Here is a 17,359-nt window from a genome sequence, read left to right as displayed (position 1 = left end):
GGCTCATCTCAGAAGTTTTGGCTGCCAGGAATCCTTCCTGAGCCACCCTTCTCCCCAGCCAGGGCTAGCTGCCCGTTTTCTTTGTTCCACATGTGTGTTTCTATCTCTGTGAACAACATACTGTTTTACAAACATCTGCTTCCATTTGCCTCTCCCACTAAACTCTGAGCGATTTGAAGCTAGGACCCATGCCTTCTTCATCTTTGTATCCCCAGAATTTAAGATGGACAATGGGGCATAAAAGAATTCAGTTTTTTTAACTAGTTAATGAATGAATGAATGAATTGCTCTCACAAGACTGAAAATGTAAGAGGTGGATCAGATGTAAGCACATTTGATTCTCAAGTCAGAGAATCTGAATGGACTGCAGATCTGGATAAAACTCCACTTGAAATAATAGGTTTGTTTCATGATCCATTTCTAAGGGAGAACTTCTCCGTTTACTCTCTAGCTATTTAATGTCACCTTATCAAAGAAGCTTTTCTCACCAGCCCATATCAAAAGCTCCCTGCTCTGACACTTAGCTGCTTGTTTATTGTCTCCCCCACTCACACCCCATTAGAATGTAAGGCCCCCAGGGCAAGGACTTAGTCTGTTTCTTCACTCTGTTTCCCTAGACCCTAGAGCAGTGTTGGTCAGTAGCTGGCACACAGATCATTGTTGAATACAGGAGTGTCAGTTAGAAAACTGGTACACACCGTTTAACACACGTAAGCACTTTTTTCACAGATAAGGAGAAAGACTCAAGCAGTCCTGTTAACTGGCCAAGCTGAGACCTGACGCTGGGTCTCCAGCCACCTGCTCCCATGCTTCTCCATCCTCAGCAGCCTGGATTTGGGGGATAAAAGTGGGCAATCTGTGCAGAGGAGAAAAAGGTAACAATCTGGTGTGTGTGGTTGTCTCACATCCTAGAAAGCACGTTGAACTAGTTTTCTGTGGGACTCGGGAGAGAGCTCCAGTCTTCATAAAGCAAGCATATGACCACTTCTGGAGCTTTCCACCCTCCGCAAGCCTAGAAATGGGGCCAGGCTCTGCAGGCTGACACTTCTTTTCACCCAGATCTCTCCAGGGACAGGTCGAGTGATACAGAGAATGAAGAGAGCCTGGGGAGTTGGAGGGGGTTTCAGGCCAGGGCAGCAGCAGAGCAGGAAATTCCAGAGAGACAAGGCCTTCGTGGAGGCTGCATCCAATCCACACCTGCTCTGCCCTGCTCAGCTGCATTTCTAGATGATAACTGTGGCACCAGTTAAGGGTTTTTCATTTAGGGTTGTGTGCTCTTCAAGGAAAGACTATACCTTTAGGAAAATAACCCAGTAAACTATACTTTAAAAATTTTGTCTTTTGAAAATTAATTGCTTTTGCCAAAATAATATATATTTATTGAGAAAAAAATACAATAAAAACACAGAAAAGTCTAAAATGAATGCCTAAATCACCTGAAATCCCACCATCTAGAAATAATTGTACTAATATTTTGTTCAGCATTCCTCTGGATATTTTTAATGTGTCTATACACATATGGATATAACATACATATGATCATAATTTGAGCTTTACGATATTCTTCTCTACATGCTGTTTTGCAATTTGCTTTCCACATTGGCATTTGACATAGTGCTGTGGAAATTTTTCTATGTCAATAAATACGGCTCTACGTTCCAAAGTATATGGCTGCCAAGTGTTCTGTTGTATGTATGTACTATACTTTTCTTAATGACTCTCTTATTATTGTAAAATTAATTTGTTCCCAATTCTTTGTCATTATAAAAGTTCCTAAAATATTTTGTATTCTAATTAAATGCCTAAAGGTTGTATTGTTGGGACAAAGAAAGTGCATGTTCTATATTTGAATACAAATTAACAAACTACCTTCCATAACAAAGGAGCCAAACTGCTACTGCCATCCAGAGGCATTGGTGTTCTAAATTTGACCACACACTCTAGTCTTCATGTTAGCTTCATAGGTCAGGAATCATGGCTAAAATGCATCCTGAGTATGAAGATTGTATATGGGGAATACAGAAGTGCAATAAAGCTGTGACAGACAATGTAGATTATGTAGCATTTTCCTATTTTTTTCCTTTTTGAAAGCTACGCAAAATAAATAGATTTGCAATTAGCATTTCTCCTTATATCAACCATTTAGAATTCCCATCAATTTATACAAAAAAGATATCCTCTAGGCCCAGAATGCAGGAGAAAAACAATTTGGCTTCCAAAAGGATTAGGCATTTAAGGAAACTTGCCCAAAATGACAGCACCTTTGCCAAACTAAAGTCGACACTGTCATCCACGTTACTGAGGCAGTATCTTTAGTCTGCAGTGGATGGAGTTTTAGTTTCTTCTTTCTGAATGCCATATAAATCTGTGTTTGAAGACTCAGACTGAGTATCGCCTCTTTCAGGAAGCTTTCCCTGGACCACCAAGAAGTTGGATGGGTGTCCTTGATCCCCCTCCACGGGATTTCCTCCACAATGTACCTGTCAAAGTTCATAGAATTTCCTGCACATACGTCTGTTTCTGCTCCTGAATCATGAGTTGCTTGAGAGTAGAGCCTGTGTCTTTCTTCTTTTTTTTAAGATTTTATTTTTTCCTTTTTCTCCCCAGAGCCCCCTGGTACATAGTTGTACATTCTTCCTTGTGGGTCCTTCTAGTTGTGGCATGTGGGACGCCACCTCAGCGTGGTTTGATGAGCAGTGCAATGTCCGCGCCCAGGATTCGAACCAATGAAACACTGGGCCGCCTGCAGCGGAGCGAGTGAACTTAACCACTCGGCCACGGGGCCAGCCCCGAGCCTGTGTCTTTCTAGACGGCACATAGCAGACATGCAACATGTTTGTTCACTGAATGAAAGAACCTCTACATGAAACAGTTAGTATGTGTGAGTGTTAGGTCTCAGGGCCTGAGTATATCCAAGGGAGTGAAGATATCTCCGAGTCAGAAAAAAAGTCATCACCTCTGATGACCAGTGTCCACACGCAACCCTGAGGTCAGACTTCTTCAATGTTGACTACAAGCAGGATCGTATTTTTCTCTAAATTAACAGATGTACCAGACTGATGAGTTTGTCTCTTCTCTTTCATTATTTTCTTTCTAATTCTCATGAGTCGTCCATTTGTAATTTTCAAATCATTTTAGTAGATCCCTCCCCTGATCTGGTGGTGTAACCAAAGCTACCAGGTCCAATTCCCCAAAAACTCAAATTGCAGCATATTTAGATAGCTGAATACTCCTCACGCCCCCAAGGAAACTTCGTGGTTACAATAAGTAGAAAATAAAATGGTTAGAAGAATTGAAGATCGTTTCTCTGTCTCACACCTAAATCTCCATGAACCTCATTTTCTTGAGTAAGCATTACAACATTACAGTAGTAAACACTTTGTCTTATTTTAAGTAGCCAGCACTCACCAATAAAGGTGATGTTCTGATTTATGTGCTATTGGCTTCTGTGTTTTAAACTAAATTCACAGGCCCTCAGTAAATTCACAAAGCAACAACTTACAGTATAGTTAACCTCTCAGTCTTATTTCTTCTCAACTTCACTGGTAATTAGTCCCCAGCTCTTACTTGAATAGAGGCCTGAAAATGACTCATAACCATCTCCTATTTCTCTAAACAACCCCCATCTCTTAATTAAGCATAACACTTTCAAGTTCTGTATGAATTGACAGAGCTCAACTAATCTTTCTTGGAATACTAAAAATGGACTTGTGTTATTATAGTCCAAGAGTATATTGTTTTTTCCTTCCTCAAGAAGTAAGTCACTGATATCTCCTGAGAAGAGGAGAGAATATAAGATGGTTTTGGTCTGCTGCACCACAGCAATTAGGAAACAAGGAGCACCTCATAGACCATTTTATGTTTCCTCGTTATGGAAACAAATCCCTCATGACATTGCTGGAATGGCATTGTCAACAATGGGCAGAATGGTGGTGCTGCTCATAAACATCAAGGGAATACCTTCAAACCTGCCCATTCTTATATGTCCAGGAATTTTATGAGCACCATGCCCATCCTAGTCTCTGAAACTTTTCAGAAACTAACACTCTACTTTTTCTAGTAAGTCAGCGTTCGTGTGAGAACATCTTCTAGAAGACTAAAGGAAACATTCAATAAACTGTTTTAAAGTAAAAGTGGCCACAGCTTTATCTTCAAATGCTATTCCTCAAATCCTATACTTAACCACAAAATTCAGCAAATGATCACAGTTGGCCTTCAGATGTACTCCAGTGCTATGCACATAGTAGGTGCTTCATAAATAACTGAATAAATAAATTAGGAAGGTTTTTTTACTAAGAAACTGAAAACAAAAAAGAGTCAACTGGAGGAAGGATGTTAAGCACGCTTTGCTGCACAGTGACGGATGTAGCAGAGGTCATGGTATACGAGATTCTTGGCCAAGTCAAACCCAAAGAAGGGCCACAGAACTAAAAATGTCATCTCTAACCCAATGATCACTGCCAAAGAAATCCCTAAAGAGCCCAGAATTTTAAATGATTACTTTTTAACTCACAGTGTGTGGAGTATGTCAGATATAATCTAGAATTTGGATATGGTTCTGGCTTTTAAGAAGCTCTCAACAAAACTGAGAGACACCATAAATACAGATAGATATTGAGAGAACAATGAAAGGGGACAGGATAGTTTTAATAATGCCCTTTTAAAATTGAACTAAAGGACACCAGCTGCCTCATCTCTCTCAAATCCAGCAAACAATTTCTTGGCCTATGTCTGATTGTGATTTTCATGGTGGAGTTCCATTTGTTTTATTGCGCAAACTGTAAGGTTCAAATTTCTCCATATAATGCTAAACAGCTTGCTGGCATTCTTACATAAAGAGGGATGTTGCAAATTCAATGAATTTTGGAGTGGGAAAAAATTCATCAAATCTGTCCACTGTTTACTTGAATAAACTGAGCCCAGGGAGGTTGTGTTTAGCAGAGCAATGGAGAGCTCTGGAGTCACAGACTGTGGGTGAACCTGGACCTCCATACTGAGTGTGGAGCCAGGGGTAGGTGTCTTAACCTCACAAAGTCTTGGTTTCTTCAACTATAAAATGGAGATAATAACACCAACGCTTTCAGGATTATTGAGGATTATATAAAATAAGTATTTAGCAGGGTGCTTTATACATGATAAAAGTGGTCAATAATTAATAGTTATTATTACAACTATTTTATCACAGTACTTGGAATTAGTAAGCATTCACTAATTAATAGGAAAGCGGTTTTTATTAATTATAGTTTTTACCACCCAAGGGGTAGAGGTTATTTCTTCAGGTATTGGATCTAGAACCCACATGGCCTAAATCCCTTCTATCTTTTTCTAAAGGACTTACATTTAAATCATCAGAAAAGGATTCCCTTCTGCAATCATAGGTTGAGTAGCAATAGTCAAGAATTTCACAGGAGAAAAGAGCCATCATTTCTGGTGAATGGTGGTCTGTTTGTATCATTGTTATGCATAAAACCAAGAAGTAAGCGTTTTTCTTAGAGTGGGGAACAAACTCATTGAAAGATTGCAGAGCACAAATGGGGAAATATTGCAGCTTCCTGGGTTAAACCAACATCTTTTTGATATAAATGTCAATCTTTTGTGGAGTAACACTTTAGCAACTAGATATAAGGAAGTAGTAAGCTGCTCCGGAAAATGTTGCAAAGGATTTTTATGTGTGTTCTTTTTTTGTTTTTGCTTTTCCTTTAGAGCAGCTCTTCCCAAACTGATATGCATAGGAATCACTGGGCATCACGTTACAATGCAGAGCCTGAGTCAGCAGGTCTGAGGCAGGCCTGATGCTCTGCATTTCTAACAAGAACCCACGTGATGCTCCCGCTGCTGGCCGGAGGACCTCGCTTTGAGTAGCAAGGTCATGTCTGGACTAACCAGGTTAAATTCATGAGTAGCTATAACAAGGCAGGTGTTTGGGAGGCAGAGCCCACCGAGGAACAGGCAAGAAGACCTCTATGCCGAGGCTGAGCAGAAGTTTGATTTTATCTTAACTGCAATACAAGCCTGGCCAGGGTGAATGTGCAGCTCAGGACCTGTACCTGCCTCTCAAGCCACGTGCCATGATGGCTACATCTGACAAGGCTTCTTGCCTTTCCTAAGTAGCTGTGGTTTTAGTTCCTTGGCCTCTAACATCAAGAAACTGGCATCGCCGGCCTCCCCCTCATGGGCAGGAATTCTTTTGGAGCACCGGAGGCACCAAAAGATGATTAAGGAGAGTAATTTGCATTATATTTTTCACAATTTTAAGGGACTTAAATCTTTTGGAAACTCTTTGTACGATGTTTTGCAAATTTTTAGGCATCGGAAATTATTTCAAAATGAAAAGTTAAAAAAAAATTTACATGCAAAAAACATTAAAATCCTGAGGTTTTCTACTTTTCCACATCTCCTGAAAATTTATGGATTTTATTTCTCTCCCATGACAATGTTTTCTTGACATCTGTGCTAAAAATTCACTGCTTTTCTTTCATTCCAGTAAATACTATTCAAACTGTGCCCTCTAAGTTTTTGAGACAGCACTGGAACCTGGTCAACCAGAAGGTCGAATCTACCTTCTTCTTTGAGAAACAAAATTTATCAGAAACATCCTTGCCTCTCTCCTCTGGATATCGTCTTTTTGCATCTGATATCCCAAAGCACTCACAGACAGTATCACATCACTTAACAATTATGCTGTCTTTCATTTTTAATCTCTTTTCGGGTAAGATTTTGCCTCTTAAAATAAATTACATTAATTTAAAAAACAGAACTTACATATTGCTCCTTCTGTATGCCTCACAGCACCCAATGCAAGGTTGGGCAGAGGAGAAATTCAATCGGTATTTGTTACAAGAGAGACTGAGGGACAGATTTAGTGATCCAGTCAACTAGACCGTCTAGCCTTTCTTCAGAGTCACTATCTTTCTAACAATGAATAATTAATCCACAGATTCTTCTTTTGGAAAATAGGCCTAATCCACAGTATTCTCCCAGATAAACAAATCATCAGTCTAAGCAGAAAAATCCAGTCTAAATTTGTGTAAGTGTCTCAAAGCTACTAAGGTCCCTGTGAAACAGAACTCCAGCCAAAAGCGCTGGACTCACGTTCCTTTGGTTCTAATCAGGTCCCATGATTTACTAAGTTGGTCATGTTACCAAGCCTCAGAGTCCTCAACTGTTACATGGGGAGAGTAAGAGGGCCCCCTCCAAGACTTCCTTGTAGATTAAGTCGAGTGGTCCATGCTGAGCACCCAGCAAGGGCCCTGGAACACACTAAGGGATCCATAAAGGACAGAGGTTGTTATCCTTCCTCAGGTGAAGTGGGGAAAACCAGGTTTGATACCCAGAGAATCATCTAGGTTAAAAGACTGAGATCCCTAAAGCCACATATTCAGAACAGCAGGAACAGAGGAGATGAAAAGGCAAAAAATGAGCTGCCTTCATACTTGTTTCCCCGGGATTGAAGAAATTCACAAGATTTGCCCCAAATACTACCAAGTTGCTGCACACCGCATTTATCTTGCTCAAATAGTAAATATTTTTTAATTTCCATAAAGAAGAAAGAAAGAGAGAAAGAAGGCGGGAGGCAAGCAGGAGGGGGAAGAAGAAGGAGAGAGGAGGAAAGGTCGCCCCAGCTCCTGGGATGTAACCATTCTCTCTGCTGTTTGGTGCAGAAATGGGAATTTCGAATGGGTAATTCGAATAGGAGAGTTGTTGTGGAAAACAGATCTGTTCACCAATAAACAAAATCCTGAGGTACAGCAGAACTTGAATTATCAGTAAGTCACCCGGTAGTACATTGAGGCTCTGTGGGCAAAGAGAGAAATGTCAGTGCCAATTATTTGTTTCCATAGCATTTGTTGCATTTGTTTGCCTTCTGCCTCACCTTCCGCTGGGGATCTGACCCACACACCGAATTTTACAATATTGCTTCAGCCTGTCCTTCAACCTTACTGAAAACTTTATTCTTCAAAGCTCTATGCTATTTACTTCTATTCTCTCATCTTTGTGAAATACGGGGGTGGGGGGAGGTGCAAAAATCATTACTCACATTTTGGAGATGAAGAAAATAAGACATAGTCATGTTAAATAACTTGTTCTCAGTTACAAAGCCTATCTTTAGTAGAACCCAAGAGCACATCCACTTTCCAGACTCCAAATACAGTGCTGCTTCCAGTTCTGACCCTACTTGCCTTTGAACTCCATCGTAATCCGAGGCAGGCAACTGGCCCAAGTCCACGCTCTCATTCAATTCTCCAAGGTCACAGATGACCAGATGTGGAAGGATTACACCCTTTTACCCCCCTTCCCCAGGCCTTACTCTTGGACCTCCTGGCACCTCTACCAACTAGCACCCCGGTGTAAGGAGCGTGCAAGGCAAAGATGCCCCCTCTGTAACAAGACTCGGCTTCCCACATCCTCAGCAGTGGAACCCGGACGGAAGAGGCTTGCGTGGCTGCCTTCACTGTTTGTTTTTTCACTACTGACTTGGCAAGGATGGTAGTTGTTGATTTACAATTAAAAGCAGCGTGCTTCTTCAAATATTAATATTAATAACTACAATGCTGAACACATGAAAAGGTCTTTTCATCTTCAAAGCACTTTGCAGACATTCACTCATTATCTCTCCCTTCCCTCCATTCAGGAACAACAGGTAAGTAAGAATCTTAGCAGCAGTAGTGGCCACCCAGGAACCCTCCATGCAGAGCCCATGCCTGCAGAGGCAAAAAGGGTTTTCTCTTTAGATAAAAATGAGGCGATGTCGTTCAGAACGATGACTAACGAAAGCGTCGAAGTGTCAGTCACTTTACAAATCAAATGAAGCTGCCAGGCTTATCATTTTAGAATGTGTATTTTCTGTTGTTTAACAAATATCTCTCTTTTCAGTTGCCCAGTAATGGTATGAAGAAGGAAGAAAAGTGGCCTTAAGTTGAAGAAGAAAAAAACACTTACCCAGAAGGTCACAATGAAAACCTACAGTCAAATGCCCTGCTCTCGGTACCCCAGCACCTTTTTGAACAGTTCGCCCACAGAAAATGCTACTTTAAAAGGAGGTGACGTTTTAAGAGCAGATGCGAAGCCCCCAACAAAGTGGGGTTGCTGGATGAAACCACCGAATGGAGGGGGACTGGTCATCCACACCCCCGCTTTTCCATAGCACTGCCCCTGAAGCCCACTGGGCAGTGAAGGGAAGAAATGCCCCCGACCCCGAGACACCATCCCCCCACATCTCAACTGCCGTTGGAAGGACAGGTAGACTCTTGGAGAACTGTGGGTCACAAGACAGAGAAAGTTGCAAATCTGTAGCAGTGTCCTCTCTATAAAAGCAGTTCCTTAAGCTGCCAGAGAAAAAAAAGAAAAAAAAAAGATGTAAAACAATAGGCTTGCTGGGAGTGAAAGAGAAAAAAAGAAAGAAATGTCTATGTTTAACTGCAGCTTTATTTCTTTGGAACTGCTCCAATATGCGAAGAAAATTCAGAGTTTCTGACAATAATCCGCGAGTATCTAAAACGTGCATGATTCTGCTTTTGTAAAGCCGGGGAAAGAGTGAAATACAGTCTTGATTTCAGACGATTCGAACCAGGTTAGGAAGCGTTTTTGAAAAATGTTATGAAACAATTGAGTGGAAAATATACAAAAATGTGAAAAGAGAAAGAGAACACCGCTTCAATCCTGAGGGTCCCCATCAATTTACCGAATAATTCCACAGAATGCAAAAAAACAAGGAAAAGGAAGATGGACTGCAAAGTTTTAGGCAGAGACTCACACCTCACTTACTACTTTGCCGGAGAGACTGGGTGAAGAACAGGTCCTGGGTGAGCTTCCCTCAAGGTCTGTGGTCTCTTTCCAACTACCTGCGGGAATCCTCTGCTCGGTGGCGAAAGAGGATGCAAAGACCATAATGTTTCTAATAGAGCTGCCTCCTTAAATTGGGGGGTGTGGTCAAGCCCGGGAAAGCTGGAAAAAAGGCCATGCCCTGCTGGCCCCTGACACCAGGGACGCAGCCACTAGAACAGGCTCTTCGGTCTAGATAGAAGAGCAAGTAATGTCACTGGCTGAGATAACACCAAATCTCACCTTAATTCCTATCATTCAAATTATCCTTCAGTTAAATAAAACTCAGCCCTGGAGAGAGTAACAGGGAGGGAGATGAGCAAAAGAGAACCAGCTCTGGGAAAATAGGGAGTCTCATCCTTTGCTGATGTATTCGATTTACTCTTCTGAATATGTGAATATTCATGATTCGAATTTCTTGACTCTCTCAATGGAGCCTTGCTTAACCTGGGCAAGGGGTCCGGAGAGGGAGGAGACTGCCATAGAATCAGGCAGGGAAGGCCATCAGAAAGCAGGGGGTCCACCACCCAGCCACCTGCTCAGGCTTCTTGTTTCTCTCTATTAACCTGATGTGAAATGTGATATTTCCTAAGGAAAAGAATATAACTATATGGCAGGGAGCTGACCAAATAAGGAATTGGGATTTCTGAAAAATAAAGCTCAAATACCCCTTTCATATAAGTCTGATTTTAGGTGACCTCTAAAATAAGTTAGTTTTAGTGGCCCTGATTCATGGTCCATGGGACAGGAATAAAAGGCAGAAATATTCATATATTCCTCATTTAGAGAACATGCAAACGTAAAAATCTCGCATCTGTTCTAGGTGAAAACCTACAGCATCTTATATTCTCATATTCAGAACTGGGGTACTGAATGCTACAGTGTAAGATCATCTCTATGAATAGGGTTTTTTTATTACAGAAGTTTTTTTTTTTTAAGCCAATATTTGGCTTCTTAATTTAAGGCTTTTATCCTCAAAGATTCCATTTTCTTTGAGGAATAAACAGGAGTTAAAATTTGCCATGGTTGACTCCTTTCCCTTTCTAATGGAAACACAAATGCTCAACTTTGAAAGTCTATGAAAATCTAATAAACATCACTCAGAGCAACGTCATCATTGTCCTTCGCTGGATAAAGCTAGTAGTGAGGTTAAGATGGTGTTGTAATTAAAACAAGATTTTACTGTTCATCTTTTGCCTTGACACATTAACAAGGCTTAGAAGAAAAGAAGAGAGAGGACTGTTGGTTCAGCTTTGTTTAATAAATGTCTCTGCCAGGCCCTGTGCTAGGCACTAAGGAAAGAACAAGTTCACACTGTAGTGGGGAGACAGACACATAAGACAACCATCTCAATAAAGTGCAATTCTTGCTATGAGGGAAGTCTATGAAGAGAGCTACAGAAGCTTAAGCCAGCATGAGGCCCCATTGAAAAAGCCCGTGGTCAACTAAACCAATCACAACTAATTATAATTGTATTCATTACGTTTGCAAGAGAGTTGGAAAAAACAGTGTAGAGAAGACTTGGATCCTTGCCCCACAGGAGAGTACAGTGTGATGGTTGAGGAGCTCTGGAGTCGGGAGTCATCCACAGAGAGCTCATGTAGAACAGCCCTTTAGGACCTTGGCTCCATCCTCTGCCACTGCCCAGCATGGTGTGGAAGAAAGGAAGCTAGACATCTGAAAAGTGCAAAATAAGCCTCCACTGCTGTAAATTGTCTAGAGAATGCCCCAGAAAGCTGTAAGCTGTATTGTAAACAGTATCTTCAAAACTATCACACGAGATGGGTATCTACATGCAAAGGAATGAATTTGGGCCCTTATCTCACACTGTATACAAAATTAGCTCAAAATGGATCAGGGCTGAAACATGTAAAATTCTTAAAAGAAAACAAAGGAGGAAACTTCATGACATTGGATTTGGCAATGATGTTTTTGGATATGACGCCAAAAGTACAGGCAACAAAAGAAAAAATGGAAAAATTGGACCTTATCAAAATTAAAAACTTTTGTACTTCAAAGGACACTATTAAGAAAGGGAAAAGGCAACCCAAAGAATGGGAAAAAATGTTTGCAAATCCCTGATAAGTGATTAATATTCAGAATGTATAAAGAACTCTTATGACTCAACAACAAAAAACCTAAATAACTCGATTAAAAAATGTGCAAAGACGCCATCCCAATCAGAATCCCAACGACATTCTTTACAGAATTAGAACAAACAATCCTAAAATTCATATGGGACAATAAAAGACCCCGAATTGCTAAAGCAACCCTGAGAAAGAAGAACAAAGCTGCAGGCATCACAATCCCTGACTTCAAAACATACTACAAAGCTACAGTAATCAAAACAGCATGGTACTGGTACAAAAACAGGTGCACAGATCAATGGAACAGAATTGAAAGCCCAGAAATAAAACCACACATCTATGGACAGCTTATCTTCAACAAAGGAGCTGAGGGCCTACAATGGAGAAAAGAAAGTCTTTTCAACAAATGGTGCTGGGAAAACTGGAAAGCCACATGTAAAAGAATGAAAATTGACCATTCTTTTTCACCATTCACCAAAATAAACTCAAAATGGATCAAAGACCTAAAGGTGAGACCTGAAACCATAAGGCTTCTGGAAGAAAACGTAGGCAGTACACTCTTTCACATCAGTATTAAAAGGATCTTTTCAGACACCATGCCTTCTCAGAGAAGGGAAACAATAGAAAGAACAAACAAATGGGACTTCATCAGACTAAAGAGTTTCTTCAAGGCAAATGAAAACAGGATTGAAACAAAAAAACAACCCACTAACTGGGAAAAAATATTTGCAAGTCATATATCTGACAAAGGCTTAATATCCATAATATATAAAGAACTCTCACAACTCAACAACAAAAAATCAAACAACCCAATTAAAAGATGGGGTGAAGACATGAACAGACATTTCTCCAAAGAAGATATACCGATGGCCAATAGGCACATGAAAAGTTGCTCATCATCGCTGATCATCAGGGAAATGCAAATCAAAACTACACTAAGATATCACCTTACACCCATTAGAATGACAAAAATATCTAAAACTAATAGTAACAAACGTTGGAGAGGTTGTGGAGAAAAAGGAACCCTCATACACTGCTGGTGGGAATGCAAACTGGTGCAGCCACTATGGAAAACAGTATGGAGATTCCTCAAAAAATTAAAAATAGAACTACCATACGATCCACCCATCCCACTACTGGGTATTTATCCAAAGAGCCTGAAGTCAGCAATCCCAAAAGTCCTATGCACCCCAATGTTCATTGCAGCACTGTTTACAATAGCCAAGACATGGAAGCAACCTAAGTGCCCATCAACAGACGAATGGATAAAGAAGATGTGGTACATATATACAATGGAATACTACTCAGCTGCAAAACAGAACAAAATCATTCCATTTGCAATAACATGGATGGACCTTGAGGGAATTATGTTAAGTGAAATAAGCTGGCTAGAGAAGGATAATCTGTGTGTGACTCCACTCATATGAGGAATTTAAAAATGTGGACTAAGAACAGTTTAGTGGCTACCAGGGAAAAGGTGGGGTGGGGGGTGGGCACAAAGGGTGAAGTGGTGCACCTACAACACGACTGACAAACATTAATGTACAACTGAAATTTCACAAGACTGTAACCTATCATTAACTCAATAAAATAAATAAATAAATAAAATTTTTAAAAATGTGCAAAGGACTTGAGTAGACATTTAAATGCATATATATATATATAAAGATACATAAATGGCCAATGAACGCATGAAGAGATGGTCAACATCACTAATCATTAGGAAAATGCCAATCAAAACCACAATGAGATACCGTTTCACACCTCTTAGGATGGCTATTATCCAGACAAAACAACACAAAACAGAAAATAACAAGTGTTGGTGAAGACGTGGAGAATGGAGAAATTGGAATCCTTCCACATTGCTGGTGAGAATGTAAAATGATGCCATCACTATGGAAAAACAGTATGGTGGTTCCTCATAAAATTAAACATAGAATTACCACAGGGTCCAGAATTTCACTTCTAGGTATAGACCCAAAAGAATTGAAAGCAGAGACTCAAAGATGTCTTTGTACACCAACGTTCACAGCAGCATTATCCACAATAGCCAAAGTGTAGAAACAACCCAAATGTCCATCAACAGATGAATGGATAAACAAAATATGGTCTATACAAACAATGAAATATTATTCAGCCTTAAAAAGGAATTGAATCCTGATACATGCTACAACGTGGATGAACCTTGAACATAGTATACTAAATGCAATAAGCCAGACACAAAAGGACACATATTGTATGATTCCACTTATATAAGCTGCCTAAAATAGTCAACTCCATAGAAAGAGAGCAGAATAGAGGTTATCAGGTCTAGGTGGAACAGGGAATGGGGAGTCAGTGTTCGGGGGAACAGAGGTTCAGTTCTGGAGATGGATGTCGTGATGGCTACTTAATGCCACTGAACTGTGCACTTAAAATGGTTAAAATGAGGCTGGCCTGGTGGTGTAGTGGTTAAGTTCACCCATGCCCCTTTGGCAGCCTAGGGTTCATGGGTTCAGACCCCGAGCACAGACCTATGCACTGCTCATCAGGCCATGATGTGGCGGCATCCCGTGTACAAAATAGAGGAAGATTGGCACAGATGTTAGCTTAGGGCCAATCTTCCTCACCAAAAAAAAAAAGGTTAAAATGGTAAATTTATGTTATGTATATTTTACAAAGATAAAAAAAATACATTGTCCTGAAGAAAAAAATAACTACCATTAGGGTTAAGTAGGCCATCCACAGAAAGAATGCTTTCTGATCCACGTGGATGGTGCGGGGCAAAGGAAAATGACCCCCCAGAAGAAGAGGTTGCGATTTCCTAGGAGGGGCACCGGACCTCCCCCCATTACACAGAGCCCTCTGTTGTGCCCTCTGTCCCAGAGGGGTGATGATACAGCCAACTTCACGAGGTGGTTGCGATGATTGTGTACTTGGACGATTGTGTAAACAGCAAACTGCAAAGGCAATGCTGGTTGCTCTTCTCCAATACTGAATCCCAATATTGAATTCTATAGACAAGGACCTCAGCAGAGATGACTACATATTTTAAGAGCCTCAAGAAAACAATTAAAACCCAGTGACCTAGGAGACACGCACACCTTTTGGCTGCCGTGTGTAAGAGTTGTGTTCAAAGAGTTGGCTGCTTCTCTAACGAGCGTCTCGGTAGCCCAGCCTAAAGGGTGACAGTGTCAAGATCGCTCAGACACAGCTGGAATAGGGCCCAAGTGAAGCTCTAGAATAATTACCACCAAGCTATTTGCTGTTCTTACTGTGAAGTCTTTTTCCCTGTCTTAGCATAATAAGCTACATGGCAAGTTTCTCTCCTAAGAGGAAAAGCCGAGAAGGTGAATTCCCAGAATCTTAGCCTCACAGGGGTTCTGAACCCAACCACCAGTGACCTTCCCTCTCTCCCACCTCAAGCCCCCAAAATGCAGGAATCCCCTTCACAGCAACCTATAACAATTCTTTAAACCACCCTCAGCACAAAAAAGAGTTAAGTTTGAACTGAACAATGGCATTAAATTTAATGAGAAACAATGCAGAATAGCCATTTACTGCATTTCACAGATTCTCTCTTCTTTCCTTCCATCTCCCTTAGAAAACACTTCTGATGCTTCAGAAGACTCCGTATATGCAGGGAAGCAGTTTCTAAACAAATTATCAAAAGTGAGTGGGAGTAAAATCCAGAAACAGTTACCAGTGCAGCCGTCACCAAATATCGAAGTGGCCCCAGGAGATAAGATGAAAGGAAGGCAAGGAGCAGAGGACCTTTGTCTATTCACGCTCCAGCTCTGGAACTTCTTATCCTGCACTTTGTAAAGAATCTATCTTCTTTCCATGATCAAAAGCCAAGCCTTTGTCTTGAGCCACAGACGGATCAGCAGTGGCACACGTGTGTGTGCGTGTACATCTGGCACCCAGGTGCTGGTCCTCCCGTGTGCCAGAGAGCCTAGGGAGAAGCTGGAGTTCTTGGCACAGTCGTCCCGGACCCCATGGGGTGTGGCTCCAATGTGGCCTGCACCCACTTTTTGTTGTTTCCTCCCTCTCTACAATGTAAAATGGGTGGGGGATAGAGCCCCAGATGGACCCCCTGCAAAGTAGCCGAGATAAGGCTTGTGAAGGACGCTTCCCCATCCTGGTTCTCTTGGGCTGCTGAACATCCTTTAGACTGTATAAATTCAAAAAGTTCCAACAGAACCAGAGTGGATGATTGTGGGTGTATCATGGCCCACTGAAAACTCATCTCTAACCACATCCTTCTTTGATTCTATTGCTTTCTCTGTATTTTTGTCACTCTGCCCCCTGTCTCCTCCTCCCTCAAAATACCTTTACTTTTTCTCTCTGTCAATCTAACTCCTACAAAGCTATTTTTAAATCTCAATGTTTAATTACAAAATTAATATGTGGTTGTAGTATATTCAAACAATATGGAAGAGTATGAATTAAAAACCGAAAATCACCACCCAGCCGCCTTTCACGAAATCTCACACCAAAAAGTTAACTACTCCTTATAGTTTGATATGCAGCCCTCCAGATTTTTTCTTATACCTTTTCGTGAAATTGTGTTATGTGTATTGCTCTGTCAGCTGCTATCAAGCACTGAGCAGTCCATTTGCTGGTGTCGTCTTCCCATGTCAGCCCCGGCAGAGCCACCCCATTCATTTCGGCAACCAAGCCATGATTCTCCATCATAGCTCATCAGTTCCCGCTCAGGTCCTTTTCCTCTGTGTCTCCCCAAACACCGCAGTCTCCTCTTCCTGCACTTTTTCATGTAGCCATCTCTGGCTCGTATGTCGTTACAACGTGTTATTGAAGTTTTCATCTCTCCTTCCACGTCTTTCCTCCTTATCTCCCAACTCGAATGTGATTCTGGGAGAGCAGGGTCTGTGCTTTTGACATTGCGCATCATATAAAGGACCTTCCCAGCATATGCCCTTGAACCTAGTGCACGGTAGCATGGCCTGGCTGAGTATAGAAAGTTATGGTTTGACAGTTCAAAATATAGCACGTACAGTACGACACCATTTTTTTGAAATCTAAAAGCACAAATCACCTAAATATTAAAGTAGTCATTTCTGATGCTATAGGAGATTTTTTGTTGTGTTATTCTGGTTATATGTTTGTGTTTTCCGATTTTCATATGATAACATGCTCCATTTGTATTAAGAAAAAAGGCAAAATTTTATTTTGTGTGTGTGGCTTTATTGGGCTGACTAAGTCCAGTGTCACCACACAGACTCTGAGGTGAAACTGCCCCATTCGAATCCCAGCCCTACTTCTTTCTAGGTCCCCAGGGGTATTTTATTTAAGGTTTCTGATCTTCAGTTTCCTCATGTGTAAAATGAGGAACGTGATACATACACCTCGGGGATTATTGTGAAGATTAAAGTGGGAGTGAGTGCTAAGTATTAGCTCACTGAGTTTGCACTCAATGAATATCAACAATTGTTATCAGTGGCAGGGCC

The 17,359-nt window shown here is 41.1% G+C and overlaps 1 protein-coding gene across 7 annotated transcripts in view; it reads right to left on the bottom strand.

Moving 5' to 3' along the window:
* The window catches only part of ETS1 (ETS proto-oncogene 1, transcription factor), a 131,142-nt gene extending 115,068 nt beyond the window's left edge, over window positions 1-16,074 (bottom strand). For 2 of the 7 annotated variants that reach the window (XM_044751752.2, XM_044751755.2), the window contains exon 1: window positions 9,757-9,905. In XM_044751752.2, the coding sequence (XP_044607687.1) occupies window positions 9,757-9,888 (132 nt within the window). In that variant the 5' untranslated portion in view covers window positions 9,889-9,905. Of the gene's footprint in view, window positions 1-9,756; window positions 9,906-15,591 lie in introns of those variants that run through there. The other 5 variants (XM_070489937.1, XM_070489939.1, XM_044751753.2 and 2 more) reach the window with 5 other exon arrangements.
* Between the last annotated feature and the right edge of the window lie 1,285 nt (window positions 16,075-17,359).

This window comes from Equus asinus, chromosome 20, assembly GCF_041296235.1.
Source record: "Equus asinus isolate D_3611 breed Donkey chromosome 20, EquAss-T2T_v2, whole genome shotgun sequence".
In the NCBI taxonomy this organism is placed as follows: Eukaryota; Metazoa; Chordata; class Mammalia; order Perissodactyla; family Equidae; genus Equus; species Equus asinus.
Note: the sequence above shows the minus strand (reverse complement) of the source record. Positions and strands in the feature narration are given on the sequence as shown.